The 19,247-nt window shown below is 47.3% G+C and overlaps 2 protein-coding genes across 32 annotated transcripts in view; both read left to right on the top strand.

Annotated features, from left to right (window-relative positions):
- Positions 1-19,247, top strand: part of clasp1a (cytoplasmic linker associated protein 1a) — a 56,727-nt gene that overhangs the window by 22,065 nt on the left and 15,415 nt on the right. For 11 of the 31 annotated variants that reach the window (XM_070552952.1, XM_070552962.1, XM_070552946.1 and 8 more), the window contains 16 exons: positions 3,470-3,610; positions 3,691-3,764; positions 3,993-4,085; positions 4,171-4,316; positions 5,477-5,612; positions 5,748-5,818; positions 7,519-7,578; positions 7,939-8,016; positions 8,094-8,261; positions 8,489-8,535; positions 8,661-8,831; positions 9,606-9,629; positions 11,244-11,351; positions 11,679-11,705; positions 12,040-12,201; positions 17,806-17,910. In XM_070552952.1, the coding sequence (XP_070409053.1) occupies positions 3,470-3,610; positions 3,691-3,764; positions 3,993-4,085; positions 4,171-4,316; positions 5,477-5,612; positions 5,748-5,818; positions 7,519-7,578; positions 7,939-8,016; positions 8,094-8,261; positions 8,489-8,535; positions 8,661-8,831; positions 9,606-9,629; positions 11,244-11,351; positions 11,679-11,705; positions 12,040-12,201; positions 17,806-17,910 (1,611 nt within the window). The remainder of the gene's footprint in view (positions 1-3,469; positions 3,611-3,690; positions 3,765-3,992; positions 4,086-4,170; positions 4,317-5,476; positions 5,613-5,747; positions 5,819-7,518; positions 7,579-7,938; positions 8,017-8,093; positions 8,262-8,488; positions 8,536-8,660; positions 8,832-9,605; positions 9,630-11,243; positions 11,352-11,678; positions 11,706-12,039; positions 12,202-17,805; positions 17,911-19,247) is intronic. The other 20 variants (XM_070552972.1, XM_070552971.1, XM_070552954.1 and 17 more) reach the window with 6 other exon arrangements.
- Positions 12,527-17,797, top strand: LOC139070722 (uncharacterized). Its single transcript, XM_070553460.1, has 3 exons — positions 12,527-12,693; positions 12,796-12,939; positions 13,127-17,797. Exons 1-3 carry the CDS (start codon positions 12,527-12,529, stop codon positions 16,356-16,358), a joined length of 3,543 nt encoding a protein of 1,180 aa, XP_070409561.1. The 3' UTR covers positions 16,359-17,797.

Below are 19,247 nucleotides of genomic sequence, written 5' to 3'. Positions count from 1 at the left end.
GATTATTTTAGTTGACATCACCAGTCAGCTGATGGTTTCTGCAGCTTTCTGCTCCAAAGCCAGGATCCTGTTGACATGACTGCTGAGTCATGGATGTGTGTTTAGGCATTCGGACAGCCATTCTGGTGTTTGGTCAGCTGTTTTATTGTGTATAAAACGGTTTTATGACAGATTAGAGCTACAGTTAACTTTATGTTTATTGTCTTTATGCAAATGAGAGGTACTGTAGAGTAATTTGGTTGAAAACTAAAACATATTTTTTTATTTTGTTTATGCGGGCATTTATTTTTATCATGTCGTTTTTAAAGCGGAAACATCAGGAAATTAAGGACATGGAAACTTTAGGTTACTGTCGTAACCCCGGCTCTCTGAGTAGCATGAGTGTCTCACTATGGGAACGCCTAGGCGTGACCTCATCAGAAGCGCTTATTCCACATAGCCAGCCCTGATTGGAAGAAACAAATCTGTCAGCGTGTAGGAGGCGGGAACCCCACCTATATATTAGGCCGGCTCCTCACTGACATTATCCTAAAATGACCGCCTCTTCCTCGCTACGAAATAGCAAGGAGGGCGGTATGGTGAGACTCACTCATGCTACTCAGAGAACCGGGGTTACGACAGTAACCTAAAGTTCTCTTTCATAGCATTCGTTTCGTGTCTCGCTATGGGAAAATACTGACTCCCGGATTGCAAGGCAGGACATGATCGACAGACTGTACTCCCAAATATCATATCGTGTGCACAGCTCAGACAGTGGGAGCCATACCCAGGCAGCACCGAGTGAGCTAGTGACGGTGTTGTGACATCTAGCTCGTAGAACCGAGTGAATGTGTGAGGGTATGGAGCTAGGATTGGGACAGTATTCAATGTAACTTGTACCAAGTTTTGTAACTTGGAACATGTTTCATGACTTGTAACTTTGGATTCGTAACTTGGAACTTTAGTTTTTTAACTTGTAATTCTCAATTCGTACTTGTGTTTCTTGTTTTGTAACAGTAAATTTTCATTTTGTACATGTATTTTTTATTTTGTAAAATCAAGCTTTTATTTTGTACATTTACTACTCAGTGTGTAACATCAAACATTAATTCAGAAACATGAAACTTTCGTTTTTTACCTAGCAGACTTCCAAAATTAAAAAATCAATGTACAAGTTTGAAATCCAAACTCTCAAACACACATTTCATTCTACAGGTACAAACCTCAAATCTACAGTGTTACAGATCATTTTGTCTCGATTCTAGCGTCGGTGGGAGGAACCAGGGTGGAACCAAGGTGGAACCAGTGAGAGCACGAGTCTTAGCTACCAATCACGTTTCTCGAATTCCAATCAATTTCCCTCTGGGATTAATAAAGTAGTTTTGAATTGAATCAGAAACATTCAAAGGCTGATGAACACATGAAGGTTACCAGAGCTGGGGCACATCTGAGGTCATGAGGAAGCTGATTCCATCTGAGCAGCATAGTAGCTGAAAGCAGCTTCACCCTGTTTGGCTCTGACCCGGTTCTACCAGCTGCTTCCTAAGGATCTCAGAACCCTGCTGGGTGTAGTTACAGGAAGGAGATCCAGCATGTGTTCTGGCCCCATGCCACAGAGTGATTCATAAACTAGTAGAAGCACTTTGAGATGGATTCTGGAGTTTACTGGTAACCAGGTAGAGATTTAAGAACAGGAGTGATGTGCTCGGTTCTCATAGTTCTTGTTAAGATTCTACAAAGACCAGTCAGAGACCATTGCAATAGTCCAGCCTGCTGGAGATGAACACATGAATGAGTTTCTCTAGGTCTTGTCTGGACATGAGACCCCTGAGTCGTGCTATTTGATGCAGATGGTAAAACGCTGATCTAGTTATAGTCTTAATGTAACCAGTGAAGCTCAGGTCTGAACCGGTTATGACACCAAGATTCCTAATCTGAGTCTTTGTTCCTCTGGAGCTGATGTTTGAAGGATATGATCAAATGTTCACTTCCAGAAACACAAGATTGGGTTTCTGATCAAATGTTGGAAGGATTCTTCCCCATATCTTCTGATCCCTCCAGCTTCCTGGTTGGATTTGGGTGTGGTAGCTGTAGCTTTTGCTTTACTCCCGTTTAAAGTGGCGAAAGCTTCTCAGAAGGCTGAGGTGACCTCAGACAACAGGAAGGCTACTCTGGCAGGAGGTTAGGGTTTGCTCTAGTTGTTCCCCTGATAACAGAAAAACAACGCAGGTGTTTGTGTCAGCAACATCAGTGGCTCTGATGTCTGTAATCAATACTTGGAGAAGCAGAATGCAGAACCTTCTGTTTACGTGTTGAAGTTTCTATGAGGAGGAGGTGCAGCTCTACTCTGAGCTCCTCGTGTATGGTGGAGCTCCTCCACTCCTATCTAAGGCTCGTCTAGCTGCCCTACTGAGGAAGATTCTTTTAGATCCAGGATCCGGTTCTGTAGGTCCTGACTGTATGTCCCGATGGTGGCTCGCGGGTTAGGAGCTCACCCTGTAACCAGGATCCAAGTGATGGAAGGGCAAGCAGATGCTAACAAAACCACATCTTTAGTTAGAACCAGAGACTCTGAGGTTCCTAAACCCGACCCGGGTTCTCCTGGACCAGGCGGGGTCCAGCTTTGGTCTGAGAATGTAGGAGCAGCTCTGAGGGAACGGAGAGACGGTGATGTTCCCAGTTCTGATTTATAAAGTCTTGATAATAATGAACTTTGGTTTGTTAGGTTTAGAGTTTAAAACCTGTTTACAAACAGTTTTTTGTACCTTTGACCTTTTGGTCTTTACTAGTTTAACATCTTTATGAAGATTCAACTATAAACAGTTATTTTGACAGGTGACCTCATATCAGTAAGCCCTTCCCCCTTCTCATCAGGAGAGTCTTCTGGCAGCGTCAGCACACACACACACACACACACACACACACACACACTGGCTGTAGTGAGATAATCAGGCTAGACGGAGCAGCGGAGACATGCTGAGGAAACTGATGTGCCGGAGAATCTGCTCCAGTAAGAAGATGCTGCTGTCTCTCCTCTTCGTCCTCCTCCACCATCTGAAATGTTCTTGTGTCTCTTTCATGTCTCGGTCTTTCTCTCTCCCAACCTGTAGCTCTCGTTCTCCACCTTTCTTTCTCCATCCCTCTGAGTCACGAGGGATCTGGATACTTGTGTGTTGTTTCTGGTGTGTGACGGTCGCTTTGCTGCGGCTGAGTGGGGATGTTTGGGTCGTAAGCAGGTTCTTGTTGGGCTGACTGGAGGTGGAAGCGAGTCTCAGCAGCGTTTCCTCATCCTCCAGCTGGTCCCTGGTGTTACGTCAGGCGGCTGACAGGAACCGTGTATTCGTGCACATATTCAGACCAGATGAAAGTCTGATCGATGGAGCGCGCTGCCTCTGCTCAGAGATGACTCAGACCAGCAGCTTCATCACCGACCAGACCAGAAACCAGGGGATTGTTTTGCCTGCCTTAAAACCTCGCTTCTGTTTTACAGATAAGAACTTTGAGGATGAAGACTCTGTGGATGGAGGCAGGTCCTCCTCCTCCTCGTCCTCCAAAGTGCCCCCTGGTGGACGGAGGACTGTGATGAGCTCTGCTAGAAGACCCAGTTCAGCTTCTTCTACCAAGTCCACAGGTGAGCAGAGAGCTTTATCCTTGTGTCTCCAGCGGTGAAGCTCTTGATCAAACCCAACAAATGTGTTTTTCTTCTCAAAGGTAAAGAAGCAGCTGCTGGAGCTGTCGATGAAGAAGATTTCATGAAAGCCTTTGAAGACGTGCCCTCGGTGCAGGCATGTCCAGCTCTGATCATAAACCCTTCTGCCTTTCTTCCTGCATGTTTGCATCACGTTGGTCGATCTTTAAACGTCAGCGCTGTGAACGTTCCTTCTCCTTTTAGTCCACTTCAGTAGCAATTATGGATAAAAGTGAAGTTTAGCATCGGATGTTGTTGCTGTTGGGAGTAAAAGCCAATGTAAGAGGTCAGAAATCAGTAACTCTTCTCTGGTCTCCTTGTCTAGATCTACTCCAACAGAGAGTTGGAGGACCAGCTGACGAAGATCCGAGAGGTTCTGTCTGACGATAAACACGACTGGGAGCACCGGGTGGTCGCGGTGGGACTTTTTCCTCCCAAACAAACATGCTGCTATAATAGTTTCTGATTCCAAAGTGCTGAGTCATTCCTCTCTTCTTCTGCAGCTGAAAAAGGTTCGTTCTCTTATGTTGGCCGGAGCTGCTGAGTATGAAGGTTTCCCTCAGCAGCTGCGCCTCCTGGAGGCCGCATTCAAGCTGTCCGCCAAGGATCTGAGGTCTCAGGTGGTCCGAGAGGCCTGCATCACCCTGGGGTGAGACCGGGATGGTCTAAACACGGTTTTAGACGTTAGTCATGGTGAACAGCTGTATTCTGGGAAAGTTTACGGGTAAAAAGACCAAAGTTTGTTGAAGCTGTCTTAAACTTTGTGGATGATGGAGACGTTCCCTGGAGTGCTGACATTACCTTGGATCTGGAACTAATTGGGTTTAGCTCTGAAAATGCTTAACCAAAGCTGTTTCTCTCCACATGCTTAAGCAAACGAGGACTAGCTAAAACATCCATCATCCAAGTTCCAATAGAACCCTGATGAGGTGGAACCGGGCCGACATTTTTTAAAGAGCAGCGGGTTGATGAATAGATCCGAGCGACACGGATCCTTCCTGCTTCGGAAAGACCGGATGGTGGGAGATTTATGAGCTGGAGTTGGAAGTAATGGATGGACCAGCATGATGGAGACGTAGTCCTCAAGTAGAAAAGGTGTTTAAGAACTCTAACGTGACCAGAATCGGGTTTGTTATTTATGAAGCTTTTCTATCGTGGTTTAGTGTTCCGGTGCATCAGCTGGTCCCAGAATATCTGAGATAGTTTAATAAAAATATTCCTGTTTCAGCTTCCGGATGTTCTACATGCTTTCTTACACGTATCTGTGTGGGATCGGTTCTGCCTCAGCTGAGTAAGAGGTCCTCTGGACCAGGTGTGTCCCCGATCGTCTCTGTTTGTATCCTAATGACTTCATACTCCAGCCAGATGGAGGAACTTTTCCCATAAGCTCTAGAACCCAACAACACCTGGAGGTTCTGGTTCCTGCTTTCATAAGGTCAGTGGAACCATGACATCTAGACTGAGAGCACGTCTGTACAGGTGGAACGTCTCCATCATCCACACAGTTTAGGACAGCTTCAACAAACTTTGGTCTTTTTATCCGTAAACTTCCCAGAATGCAGCTGATGCTAACGTCTGGAGCTTTAGTCCTGCTGTTATTATAGATAATTGAGATGGTTTTATAATAAACTTTAATCCCACTTTGGTAGAAATAGTTCTGGTAAAGTTTCAGGTGAAATCCCAGGATAAATCTGTGGTACCTTTAATCATAAATTAGATTCTCAGGTGATTATTCTGGCCGTGACGGGAGCTGCACACACCTTCTGTCTCAGGTGATTTCTGACCCCGTTCTGTCCTCCTGTCCGTCAGACACCTGTCCTCGCTGCTGCGGAACAAGTTCGACCACGGAGCGGAGAGCGTCATGCCCACTCTGCTGAACCTCGTGCCCAACAGTGCCAAAGTCATGGCCACATCAGGAATGGCTGCTATTCGCCTCATTCTCAGGGTGAGACATCCCTGAACACGTCCACAGCTGCTTTGCTGTTGGAGCGGACTTGATCAAAGATGGCCGCCACAGCTGTTCCTTATTAGCAAATGTGTCTAGCTCATTTCTAACTTCTCTCCTGTTCCTGTGTTCCAGCACACACACTACCCCCGCCTCATCCCCATCATCACCAGTAACTGCACCTCCAAATCAGTGGCAGTCAGACGGTAAGACTTCCTCAGGACTTTATTCCGCCCAGTAAAACCTCAGCTCTGGTTTCCATAGAAACGCTCATTTGTTCACATTGCTTTCTCTACTCCCATGTTCTGGTTTGTACTCTGGAAGTATGGGGTACCAGGCCCTCTGATACGAGCTGTTAGGTCCCTGTATGACCGGTGTCAGAGCTTGGTCCGCATTGCCAGCAGTAAGTCGAGGTTGTTCCCAGTGAGAGTTGGACTCCACCAAGGCTGCCCCTTGTCACTGATTCTGTTCTTTTTTTTTTCCTAAACAACCAATGATGAACAAGAGTCTGCTTCTAGACCTGCAGAAAGAGAAAAACAACACACAACAATACAACAAGAGCAAGCTATCACTGCGTCAACCTGATGAGGAAATATAAAATCAACATTGTTTAACTGAACAATCACACAATAATAAATCATAGTGCATTTAGTGCCAACCACAGCCTTAAGACATGTGTTGAACGTGCCCAAGCCCATACTTATGAGAGCACCATGTGAGCACCTGTCTGTGTACACACGCTTGTTTATGTAAGGTTTCTCTATAGGAGCGTCCAATAGGGAGTGTGAGGGGCCACAGACGGATGGAGGGAGCTCCAAGTCCCAGAGATCCAGGAGCTGCCCCAGAGCACAGGGACCCCAGGGAGACTGTAACCAGAAAGGCCCCCGCCCCCCTCGAGAGGCGATTGCCCCGGGGGGGCACAACCAGCAGCCGGCAGAGTCCCGGGAGACATCAGCGGCAAGCCCTCAGGCCCGCCTGCAGCCTATTCATAACTTCTATAGACAGGATTTCTTGGTGCAGACAAGGTGTTGAGGAGTTCGTTTTGGTGGCCTGAGGATCAGGTCTCTGCTTTTTGCAGATGATGTGGTCCTGTTGGTTTCATCAGAACGTGATCTCCAACTCTCAGTGGAGCGGTTCGCAGCCGAGTGAAGCAGCTGGGATGAGAATCAGCTCCTCTAAATTTGAGACCACGGTCTTGAGTCAGAAAAGGGTTGAATGCCTTCTCCGGGTCAGGGATGACGTTCTGCTACAATTGAAGGAAAGATAGCTCTGGAAATGGATAGGTGGATTGGTGCTGCATCTGCAGTGATGCGGGCGTTGTACCAGTCTGTCGTGGTGAAGAGAGAGCTGAGCCAGAAGGTGAAGTTCTCGATTTACCGGTCGATCTACGTTCCTACCCTCACCTATGGTCATGAGCTTTGGGTAGTGACCGAAAGAACGAGATCACCGTTACAAGCGACTGAAATGAGTTTTCTTCGCAGGATGTCTGAGCTCTCCCTTAGAGATAGGGTGAGAAGCTCGGTCATCCGGGAGGGGCTCGGAGTAGATCTGCTGCTCCTCCACGTCGAGAGAAGCCAGTTAAGGTGGCTCGGGTATCTTGTCAGGATGCTTCCTGGACCCTCCCCCATGAGGTTTTCTGAGCACGTCCAACCAGGAGGAGGCCCAAAGGTAGACCCAGGACAAGCTGGAGGGACTACGTCTCTCAGCTAGACAGGGAACACCTTGGGATTCCCCCGGAGGAGCTGGAGAGAGGGAAGTCTGGGCTACTGCCCCCATGACCCGGCTCTGGATAAGTGGATGAGAACGGATGGATGGAATACTGTTTGGAACATTCCACAAACAGCTGCAGCCCAGTTAGGTAAAGAGGAGGTTTTCCTAAGTGTTGATGTTTGTTCTCTTCCTCCAGACGCTGTTATGAGTTCCTCGATCTGATGCTGCAGGAGTGGCAAACAAACACACTGGAGAGGTGAGTTCTGCGTGTGTGTGATTGTGTGTAAATGTGTGTGTGTGTGTGTTCTTTACGTGTGTGTGTGGGTAGTCTTGGCATTTGAGCCAGCTGAGCATCGGCTCGCTGAGCTCCTGATGAGGCTCGTTTAATTTATGAGACCTGCCAGGGTCTTCGTCATGGAGGCGACCTCCTTCTCTCCCTGTAACCATGACAACAGGAGCAGGGGCTTTAAAAAGCGTGAGGAAGTCCCAGCCGGGGACCACATTCCCTGTGGATCACTGCAGGAGTAAAAGTGGGAAAGGGAAAGGAGAGCTAGAGGGATCTGAGGGTATTCCTTAGCCTTTGGGATCTCCTCACCATGTTCCCGTATTATCCCAGACACGTCGCCGTTCTGACAGAGACCATCAAGAAAGGGATCCATGATGCTGACTCCGAGGCCCGATCCATCGCCAGAAAGTACGTTCATCTCCATTTGGAATGCATCTAACTTCCTGTTTTTAGAAGGTTTGGCTCAGCTGCTCTCCCTGTTCCAGGTGCTACTGGGGTTTTCATGGTCACTACAGCCGGGAGGCGGAGCATCTGTTCCAGGCGCTGGAGTCCACCTATCAGAAGGCTCTGCAGTCGTACCTGAAGAGTTCGGACAGCATTGTGTCTCTGCCTCAGTCGGATCGCTCGTCTTCGTCCTCACAGGAGAGTCTAAAGTAGGAAGAGTCCAGCTTTCCCTCCGCTGGTTTTCAGCTCTGACAGTTTTCCTCTTTATTCCACTTTCTGGAATTCTAAATCCCTGCTTCTGGGTCTGATGTTTAGACCAGAGTAGATCACATTAAAGCTCTGCGATTGGCCCATTAAGTGTTTAATAGAGAATGTAGCTTTTTATATTTGTAATATTTTTATTATGTGACTGTAATGAATGTGTTCTTCGTTCCAGCCGACCGTTACCGGTGAAGAGCGTCATCAGCGGGAGCATAACCAGAAGTAAGTGTCTGCCTCATGGAGGGATGGCGTATGAACTCCTGCATATTAATGACATCAGGAGTTGGGAGGAAACAGAAGAGGAATGTTACCCAGCAGCAGTCTGGTTGATTTGTGCTCTGCTCCAGGTAAACTGGTGGGTACCAGGGTCTCCACAACACCGGGCTCTCTCCAGCGCTCCCGCAGTGACATCGACGTGAACGCCGCCTCCAGTGCCAAGTCGCGCCTGTCCACTGTCCCCGCCTCCTCGCCCTTCAGCTCCGCGTCCACCCTCCCTCCGGGGTCGTACGCCTCGTTAGGTAAGCGTCCGTCGTCTCCTGCAGCAGGAAAATAACCCGATGGGAAAGATAAAATGTTGCTGCAGAGCTGGTTCACATTCATGTTTTCATCATAAAATTAGAATTTTACTCATGTCTCATCATCTGTGCTGTGTTCTGAAGATGATCGTGTGATCGCTTGTTGAAGTTTTTAACTTTAATGTCAGCTCTTCCTCCTGTTTCTGTTTTCTTCTGGATCTTAATACCCCGCAGCAACGAGCCCTCAACTAATACACTCACAATACTTCATTATTAGTATTATTGTTATTAACTTAATGAGGGGGTAACGGTAAGCGTAAGGTCTGCGTGAAAAACGTTTTATTTTATCTTTATCAGCTATGTGACGACGTCTCCATTTATTAACGAGCTATCCCAGGAACTCTCCAGCTTCCAGAAGAATCCAGGTTACGGCTGTTGTTGGTGCATCAGGAAATAAAAAGCTGATCACGAGGATCAGGAACGGCTGCAGGAGGGAGCGTTTTATCCCAGAGACGGTCCTCTCCTGTAATCAGTGGCTTTTATGGCTCTGACGGCGATTATTAATCCTGATGCTGGAACTAGAGCGTTCCGTCAACAGGAACTTGTTTAACAAACAGAGCTGATATGTGTGTGTGTGTGTGTGTGTAAGCTAACGTTTTCACATCTAGAGACCGTCTCCATCCTGTTTTCCCCTCTCCAGAGAATTAATAATAATATCTGCTAACTTCTGCACTCTCCTTCCACTCTGCTGCATTGATTCACTAAACTGTCCTAAAGATGGCACTGCTGGTAAAAGTGATGGTAAGAGTTGTGTGTCTGTGTGGAGATTTCCTGGTCTTACATGTCTCCATCTGTCTCCTCTTCTCTCCTAACTAATGGTCAGTGATGTGCATGGACTGTCTGCATGGACCTCCTCATCATCTCCGTTCCTCAGATCCAGCCCTGCTGTGGGATCTTCCCTACATGCGTGTGTTTAGCAGGAATGTTCGTACATGTTTGTCTTCGGCTCTGACACGTCTCTTTTCTCCATGTTTTTCCTTCCCAGAAGCCAGAGTCTTTAATATTTAGCATCCTCTGCCAAAAGGTGGGCGATGATGTTTTTACCTGTGTGTGACGTAACGTGGCAGCCGTATGACATCAGAAGACACTAGCGCGTCCCTGACTCAGTGGGTTTTGTAGACAGAAGAGCCGGTCACGCCCTGATACCAGCAGGAAACAGAGCTGGACCTCACGCTGTTATAATGAAGTTATGATGTAACTGTTATGTTATCTCAGCGCTTATGCAGAGCCCTAAATCAACTCTCTGCTCCCCTCGCGTCTGCATGTGGATGTTCGCTAACGCCAGCTTATCGGGGACAGACGTTGTGCTGTAAACCTTGTGTTGGTGATGAAAGTGGTGCAGCTGCAGCCTCCGGTCTCCATAACGACAGGATTTAAATATCTTATTCTAAAGATGACTCTAATTAAATCTTCTCCTGACTTTCTGAAGGTTCAGAGGGCTGTGTCCAACAGTAACCAGTTGTAGAATTAGTTATGGTTAGTTGCTGAGTGTAATCCTGATCTTAAACTCATCACTGACTGCTTCCTTTCCAGCTGGAGCTGATTTATCTTTGGCCGGGTTATTTTTTTTCACTGCCGCCTTTTTCCCCGAGCAATTCTTGACCTGTAAGGTGTCCCTGACCGTAGATGTTGTGAGATGATCGTCTCACCTGTCTGTAAAATCCGTGTTTTATTACCGAACACATCTTATGAGCCGTGAAAACGCTCTGCTCTGAATCAGTGTGCAGCTTTTCTCCTTCGGTTGTTGTAGAGGAGATGCTTCTGTGAGTCTGAGGGTGCAGCTGGCGATGAACTTTGATCTGCACTGATTGGGAGGCTCCTGTTTTGTGCATTAAGACATAAAATCACTGATGGAGTTACCTGCAGCCACTGCTTCAAACACCTGGTTACCACAAGCAGTCTGACAGTTTTATTATCAAAGAAAGAAAACAATCTTTTCTAAAGCACTTCACACCCTAACCCTTCACAAAAACAACGTCAACTTTCCATTTATTCCTTCAAACGGATACAAATCTTTGTTCCAGTGTTTCTAAACAGAACAAAGCTTTTCTTTGTAAATGGATGAAATGTAACTTTATGGTTCAGTAACTTGTAACTGATATTTAAACGTAAAAGTATTTTTAAACTTAACTTTTTCTTTGTTTTGTCACTTTAACTTGTCAGAGTTTCTAAATGAAAGTGTGTACTTGTGTGTAAGTAGTCCCTGTTTTCACTGTCCTTGTGTCTCTGTCTTTTAAAGGACGTTGTCCCCTTGTCCAGGTCTCTCTTGTCCTTTTCCAGCCTCCCCATGCAGAGTTAAGGTGAAAACAGATTTCTGTTCTTTAATTCTGTGTTCTCTCTGGGTTTGTCGTGCAGGTCGTGTTCGTACTAGAAGACAAAGCTCAGGCAGTGTGGGCGGGGCCAGTCCGTCTGTGGTGGACAGCAGGGGGCGGAGTCGAGCCAAAGTGGTGTCCCAGTCCCAGCGTATGTACTCACGTCTTCCTCCTGAGTAATCTGAGTCTTCTTCTCATCCTGTCACGCTCGTTTCATCTCTGAAAAACAAACTGTTTTTCTGTTGGTTTACAGAATTGATCAGCATTTAGTAAAATGATCTTTGTTGTTGTGCCTCCATGCATGCACACAGCTCCTCCATATGTGTGTGTTTTAGTGTTATTGTTGTTACGGGATCTCTGATCCATCTCCAGCATAACCAACATGTCCACAGAGACCCAGAGTGCATACTGGGTTAAACAACCTAAACTCATTTTGACCGTTGTCCACCTTGTCCCACCTATTGCTTCCATCATCCAGGATCCAGATCAGCCAATCCCATCAGTGGTAAGGCCTCAGCTTGATCCAATCACAAGCCAGACGCCTCATCAGTCAGAACCCAAACACCCCAGAACTCTGCATGTGCTTCTCTTCCTGTAGCTTCTAGCTTCACCGAGTTCACCGCTGCATCTAGATGTCTGTTTCCTGTCGGGCTTTTATTTTGGTATTTGTTTCTGTGTTGTGTCACAGTAAAAGTCTTCCCCAGCACAGTTAGGACACACCCACTCTGCCACTGGGTTGATAGTTGAGTCCGTTGAGCTGCAGCAGTCTGACAGAACATTTGAGTTTTCTCCCCAACGCTGCTGATCGTGTGTTGGATCTGTTGTGCTCTTCCCAACAGCCGGGAGTCGATCCAGTTCTCCAGGGAAGCTGCTGGGAAGCGGCTACGGTCGGATCCCCCGAGCCACGGTGTCTGTCTCCAACACGCCCACAGACAAACGCAGCAGAATTCCACGGAGCCAGGGCTGCAGCCGGGAGACCAGTCCCAACCGCCTGGGCCTGGGTAAGACCGGAAGGCCTGCCGTGTTCAGGAAGTTCCTGGACTTTAGGAAACTTACGGCACCATTTTATTTATTGAGCGCTTTCAACACATCCTTGTGGCTGACCAACGCGCTGCACAATTAAAAACAATCAGCTAAATTATAAAGTACAGTTAAAAAGAAGAACTAAAACTAAACAGGCAATTACACAATGAAATTCAAAAATATAGGCAATACAATGAAAGGGAGAAAAACTTTTGGGCTTAGTACTAAAACCAGGTTTATAAAAAAACAAACGACTAAAAACCTCAAAATATACAGAAGTATCATTGGGATGGAGGTAAACCAATGGACGTGATGCTGAAACCAGATTTAAAAGGGAAAATCCAAGGAGAAAAGGTGCGTTTTCAGTCTGGATTAAAAGGCCGAACGTGGAGGGGCAGAGTTCCATCGTTTTGGTCCACATACAGAGAAGGTCCTTTCACCGCGGGACTTCCAAGTGTGCCTCAGGAACCGTGAGGAGGAGCTGATCATCAGACCTCAGGGCACGAGGAGGGTGGTAGCGGTGGAGCGGGATCGGAGAATTGGTGTAATGTGATATCTTCTGTTGGCTCCAGTCAAGAACCTTGCTGCTGCTTTCTGAACCAGCTGCAGTCTGGACAGAGCTGCTTTGCTAATGCCATAAAGGCAGGAGTTAGAATTGTCGATCCGGTGTCGGTACCGTACCGGTTCGGGGTCCTGCAGCTGCCAAAGACGTCACAGTTGATGATTGGCTGAACGTAAGACTTGCGGAAGTTACAATACCACGTTCGTAAAAATTACGTTAGTGCGTTGACAATGAAGTCTTAGCAGTTGTAGTCCTAGCGGTTGTAGTCCTAGTGGGTGTAGTCTTACCGGGTGTAGTCCTAGCGGGTGTAGTCTTACCGGTTGTAGTCCTAGTGGTTGAAGTCATAGCGGGTGTAGTATTAGCGGTTGCAGTCCTAACGGTTGTAGTCCTAGCGGGTGTAGTCCTAGAGGGTGTAGTCCTAGAGGGTGTAGTCCTAGTGGGTGCAGTCTTGACGCTCGTAGTCCTAGCGGGTGTAGTCTTAGCAGATGTAGTCTTAGCGGTTGTAGTCCTAGCGGGTGTAGTCTTACCGGGTGTAGTCCTAGCGGTTGTAGTCCTAGCGGGTGTAGTCTTACCGGTTGTAGTCCTAGTGGGTGTAGTATTAGCGGTTGCAGTCCTAGCGGTTGTAGTCCTTGCAGGTGTAGTCCTAGAGGGTGTAGTCCTAGTGGGTGTAGTCCTAGCGGGTGTAGTCCTAGTGGGTGCAGTCTTAACGCACGTAGTCCTAGCGGGTGTAGTCTTAGCAGATGTAGTCTTAGCGGTTGTAGTCCTAGCGGGTTTAGTCTTAGCGGTTGTAGTCCTAGCGGGTGTAATCTTAGCGGTTGTAGTCCTAGCGGGTGTAGTCCTAGCAGTTGTAGTCGTAGCGGGTGTAATCTTAGCGGTTGTAGTCCTAGCGGGTGTAATCTTAGCGGTTGTAGACCTAGCGGGTGTGGTCTTAGTGGTTGTAGTTTTAGCGGTTGTAGTCCTAGCGGGTGTAGTCCTAGGGGGTGTAATCTTAGCTGTTGTAGTCCTAGCGGGTTTAGTCTTAGGGGTTGTAGTCTTAGCGGGTGTAGTCCTAGCGGGTGTAATCTTAGTTGTTGTAGTCCGTGCGGGTGTAATCTTAGCGGTTGTAGTCCTAGCAGGTGTAATCTTAGCGGTTGTAGACCTAGCGGGTGTGGTCTTAGCGGTTGTAGTTTTAGTGGTTGTAGTCCTAGCGGGTGTAATCTTAGCTGTTGTAGTCCTAGCAGGTGTAGTCTTAGCGGGTGTAGTCTTACCGGGTGTAGTCCTAGCGGTTGTAGTCCTAGCGGGTGTAGTCTTACCGGTTGTAGTCCTAGTGGTTGTAGTCATAGCGGGTGTAGTATTAGCGGTTGCAGTCCTAGCGGTTGTAGTCCTTGCAGGTGTAGTCCTAGAGGGTGTAGTCCTAGTGGGTGTAGTCCTAGCGGGTGTAGTCCTAATGGGTGCAGTCTTAACGCTCGTACTCCTAGCGGGTGTAGTCTTAGCAGATGTAGTCTTAGCGGTTGTAGGCCTAGCGGGTGTAGTCTTAGCGGTTGTAGTCCTAGCGGGTGTAATCTTAGCGGTTGTAGTCCTAGCGGGTGTAGTCCTAGCAGTTGTAGTCCTAAAGGGTGTAATCTTAGCGGTTGTAGTCCTAGTGGGTGTAATCTTAGCGGTTGTAGACCTAGCGGGTGTGGTCTTAGCGGTTGTAGTTTTAGCAGTTGTAGTCCTAGCGGGTGTGGTCCTAGTGGGTGTAATCTTAGCTGTTGTAGTCCTAGCGGGTGTAGTCTTAGCGGTTGTAGTCTTAGCGGGTGTAGTCCTAGCAGGTGTAATCTTAGCAGTTGTAGTCCTAGTGGTTGTAGTCCTAGCAGGTGTGGTCATAGAGGGTGCAGTCTTAATGCTCGTAGTCCTAGCGGGTGTAGTATTAGCGGATGTAGTCTTTGTGGTTGTAGTCCTAGTGGGTGTAGTCTTACCGGTTGTAGTCCTAGCGGGTGTATTCTTAGCGGTTGTAGTCCTAGCAGGTGTAGTCCTAGCGGTTGTAATCTTAGCGGTTGTAGTCCTAGCCAGTGTAATCTTAGCGGTTGTAGTCCTAGCGGGTGTAGTCTTAGCGGTTGTAGTCTTACCGGTTGTAGTCCTAGGGGGTGTAATCATAGCGGTTGTAGTCCTAGCGGGTGTAGTCCTAGCATGTGTAATCTTAGCGGTTGTAGTCCTAGCGGGTGTAATCTTAGCAGTTGTAGTCCTAGCGAGTGTATTCGTAGCGGGCGTAGTCTTAGCGGTTGTAGTCCTAGCGGGTGTAATCTTAGCAGTTGTAGTCCTAGAGGGTGTAGTCCTAGCGGGTGTAATCTTAGCTGTTGTAGTCCTAGCGGGTGTAGTCTTAGCGGGTGTAGTCCTAGCGGGTGTAGTCTTAGCGGTTGTAGTCTTAGCGGTTGTAGTCCTAGCGGGTGTAGTCTTAGCGGTTGTAGTCTTACCGGTTGTAGTCCTAGCGGGTGTAGTCCTAGCAGGTGTAATATTAGCAGTTGTAGTCCTAGCGGGTGTAGTCCTAGCAGGTGTAATGTTAGCGGTTGTAGTCCTAGTGCGTGTAGTCCTGGCAGGTGTAATATTAGCGGTTGTAGTCCTAGCGGGTGTAGTCCTGGCGGGTGTAATCTTAGCAGTTGTAGTCCTAGCGGTTGTAGTCCTAGCAGGTGTAGTCTTAGCGGTTGTAGGCCTAGCGGGTGTAATCTTAGTGTTGTAGTCTTAGCGGTTGTAGTCCTAGTGGGTGTAGTCTTAGTGTTTGTAGTCCTAGCGGGTGTAATCTTAGCGGTTGTAGTCCTAGTGGGTGTAGTCTTAACGCTCGTAGTCCTAGCGGGTGTAGTCTTAGCGGGTTTAGTCTTAGCGGTTGTAATCCTAGCGGGTGTAGTCTTACCGGTTGTAGTCCTAGCGGGTGTAGTCCTATCGGGTGTAATCTTAGTGGTTGTAGTCCTAGCGGGTGTAATCTTAGCGGTTGTAGTCGTAGCGGGTTTAGTCTTAGCGGTTGTAGTCCTAGTGGGTGTAGTCTTACCGGTTGTAGTCCTAGCGGGTGTAATCTTAGCGGTTGTAGTCCTAGCAGGTGTAATCTTAGCGGGTGTAATCTTAGCAGTTGTAGTCTTAGCGGGTTTAGTCTTAGCGGTTGTAGTCCTAGCGGGTGTAGTCTTACCGGTTGTAGTCCTAGCGGGTGTAATCTTAGCGGTTGTAGTCCTTGCGGGTGTAATCTTAGCGGTTGTAGTCTTAGCGGGTGTAGTCTTACCGGTTGTAGTCCTAGCGGGTGTAATCTTAGCGTTTGTAGTCCTAGCGGTTGTAGTCCTAGCGGGTGTAATCTTAGCGGTTGTAGTCCTAGCGGGTGTAGTCTTAGCGGTTGTAGTTCTAGCGGGTGTTAGTCTTAGCGGTTGTAGTCCTAGCGGGTGTAGTCTTAGCAGTTGTAGCATTAGCGGGTGTAGTCTTAGTGGTTGTAGTCCTAGCGGGTGTAGTCCTAGCGGGTGTAGTCTTAGCAGTTGTAGCATTAGCGGGTGTAGTCTTAGTGGTTGTAGTCCTGTAGCCCACAAATCAACACTTTTCAGAGTAAATGTTTTCATTTCCAAAGGAAATGTAAATTAAAAGCAACGAGAGCAACTGATAAATGGTGACCCTCAAAAGCTCTTGGTTTTGATGACATGGGGCAAAATGAAGTATAAGAACTTTATTGACAAGACAGCAAGCAGCATTTTTAATTAATTAATTAATTAATTAATTAATTGACATAACAACTAAGAAATACACAGACCTGTTTTGTGTTTTGGCCGTCTGATGTTTTTGTAGTTTCACATTCTTTACAATGATAATACGGTGTTTTATTAGCAAGTGACATTTAGGTGTAACAAACAAGAATTTATCAACAAAACTGCTGATGTCTTTCCTAAACGTACGTGTGAAAGCCGAGTGGATTGGCCGTAATGTGACGTCATCAGCAGACGCAGGACCCCGAGCCGATCTGGTACCAACACCGGCATGTAATAATGGCGTAGACCACAGATTGTAGATGGCGTTTACTCAGAATAGGCCTGAGTTTGGAAATGCGCCTGAGGTGGTATAAACAGGGTGTTACTGTGCTGTTAACCTGAGCGTCCATCTTTAAGGCCGTGTCCATTTTCACTCCCAAGGTTGGAAACAGTCAAGGTCACATGAGAAGTGAGAGAGAGGAGGTCAGGTGAGGAAGCAGCTGTTTCCAGCCTGAAAACAATTATCTCAGATTTGGAGTCGTTTAAATGGAGAACGTTTTCAGCCAGTCACTCTTTAATGTTTAGAAGGCAGTAAAGCTTCTGAGAACCTTCTGGACACCCACATCTTACATGTCTTTACTTTATTAATCCACCAGGTGTGTAAATAACACACATGGACATTTATGTTGTTCTCTGAAGATCTGTTGTTGGTTTTCTTCTTCTACCCACCAAACGTACTTTATTAAGTTCAGGTTATCCGTTTATCCTGATGGAAAATACTTTTTGTTTGACTTTAATAAGGAACAAACCCAGAAGAGTTCTGTGTTTGTGACGTTCTCCAACCCTGAGCCACTTTCTAATATTTACCAGCAGATTGTCTGTTTGTCTAACACCTAACTCTAACTCGGCTTCATCACTTTTGCTCATATTTGAGCAGAATTGTTATTTGGGCTGTTTCCATTTTGGCTGATGGCTCACTGGGCGACCAGCAGAGAAAAAAATGAGCCTAAAATGTTGGAAATCCACTAATTTGGCTCATTTCTGACTGCAGCTTTTATATCTGACCAGGTCATGTGGGGCACAGGATGTAATTGCAAACAAAACTTTTTGTTGCAGTTTAATCAGAAAGTGTCAGAAACTAACGTTAGCATTAGCCTGCAGCTCCTGTTGGTTCCAGACTCAGGATTTTAGAGTTCTCGTGACTAATCTGTAATAATCTCCTCTCTGTGCTCGCCCCCTCACCCTCTGCTGAATGCACTCTGATGTTCACACCTAACCTGTTGTCCTGACAGCCAGCCTGTGTGGTAAAGCTCTTCTTCCTGCTGCTCTTTCCTACCGCACGCTAGCCCGGAGCCGCATTCCCCGTCCCAGCATGAGTCAGGGTTGCAGCCGCGACACGAGTCGCGAGAGCAGCCGTGACACCAGCCCTGCTCGGGGCTTCGCTCCTCTGGGTGAGTACGGCCGAGAAGACGGCTGAGATAGCTCTCTCTCCCAGCGAGCTCCTGGACTGGAACATCTGTACGAGAAGCCGACATCTAATTTAGCTTCTGTCCTTCACTGTGCAGCCATGGGGGAAGTAGCACACTCTTTTTGTTTTAAGGTTCTTACAAGTCAAGACTCATTAAAGAAATGTCCTACACTTACTGGCCACTTTATTGGGTACACCTTGCTAGTACTGGGTTGGACCCCCTTCAGAACTGCCCTAATCCTTTGTGGCATAGATTCAACAAGCTACTGGAAACATTCCTCAGAGATCTTGGTCCATATTGACATGACAGCATCACGCAGTTGCTGCAGATGTGTCGGCTGCACATCCACGATGTGAATCTCCCTTTCACCACATCCCAAAGGTGCTCTATTGGACTGAGATATGATGACTGTGGAGGCCGTTGAGAACAGTGAACTCGTTGGCATGTTCAAGAAACCAGTCTGAGATGATTCCAGCTTTATGACATGGAGTATTATCCTGCTGGAAGTAGCCATCAGAAGATGGTACACTGTGGTCACAAAGGGATGGACATGGTCAGCAACGATACTCCGGTATGCTGTGGCGTTACAATGATGGTCAATTAGTACTAAGAGGCCCAAAGTGGGCTACGAAGATGTCCCCCACAGTATCACACCACCATCAGCCTGAACCGTTGGTACAAGACGGGATGGATCCATGCTTTCATGCTGATGCTAAATTCTGACCCTACCATCCAGATGTCGCAGCAGAAATCAAAAAACTCATCAGAGCAGGCAACGTTTTTCTAATCTTCTATTGTCCAGGGTTTGGTGAGCCTGTGTGAACTGTAGCCTCAGTTTCCTGTTCTTAGATGACAGGAGTGGTACCCGGTGTGGTCTTCTGCTGCTGCAGCCCATCTGTCTCAAGGTTCGACGTGTTGTGTGTTCAGAGATGCTCTTCTGCATACCTTGGTTGTAACGAGTGGGTGTTTGAGTTACTGTTGCCTTTCCATCAGCTCCAACCATTTTGGCCATTCTCCTCTGACCTCTGGCGTCAACAAGACCTTTTCTCCCACAGAACTGCTGCTCACTGGAGGTTTTCCCTTTTTCGGACCATTCTCTGTAAACCCTAGAGATGGTTGTGCGTGACAATCCAAGGAGATCAGCAGTTTCTGAAATGCTCAGACCAGACCAACTGGCACCAACTACCATGCCATGTTTACAGTCACTTAAATCACCTTTCTTCCCCGTTCTGTAGCTCGGTTTGAACTGCAGTGGATCGTCTGGACCGTGTCAACATGCCTAAATGCAGTGAGTTGCCGCCATGTGATTGGCCGATTAA

The sequence above is a fragment of the Nothobranchius furzeri genome, chromosome 7 (genome assembly GCF_043380555.1).
Source record: "Nothobranchius furzeri strain GRZ-AD chromosome 7, NfurGRZ-RIMD1, whole genome shotgun sequence".
NCBI lineage: Eukaryota > Metazoa > Chordata > Actinopteri > Cyprinodontiformes > Nothobranchiidae > Nothobranchius > Nothobranchius furzeri.
The sequence above is the reverse complement of the archived record's forward strand: the minus strand, read 5'-3'. Positions and strand labels throughout refer to the sequence as shown.

Excerpts from the sequence above, each read along its gene's own strand:
- LOC139070722 (XM_070553460.1), top strand. The coding sequence starts at position 12,527 with ATGGACGTGATGCTGAAACCAGATTTAAAAGGGAAAATCCAAGGAGAA. Across the intron at positions 12,694-12,795 it reads CCAAGTGTGCCTCAGGAACC|TCAAGAACCTTGCTGCTGCT; the intron begins GTGAGGAGGAGC and ends TGTTGGCTCCAG. Across the intron at positions 12,940-13,126 it reads CAGCTGCCAAAGACGTCACA|TCATAGCGGGTGTAGTATTA; the intron begins GTTGATGATTGG and ends TAGTGGTTGAAG.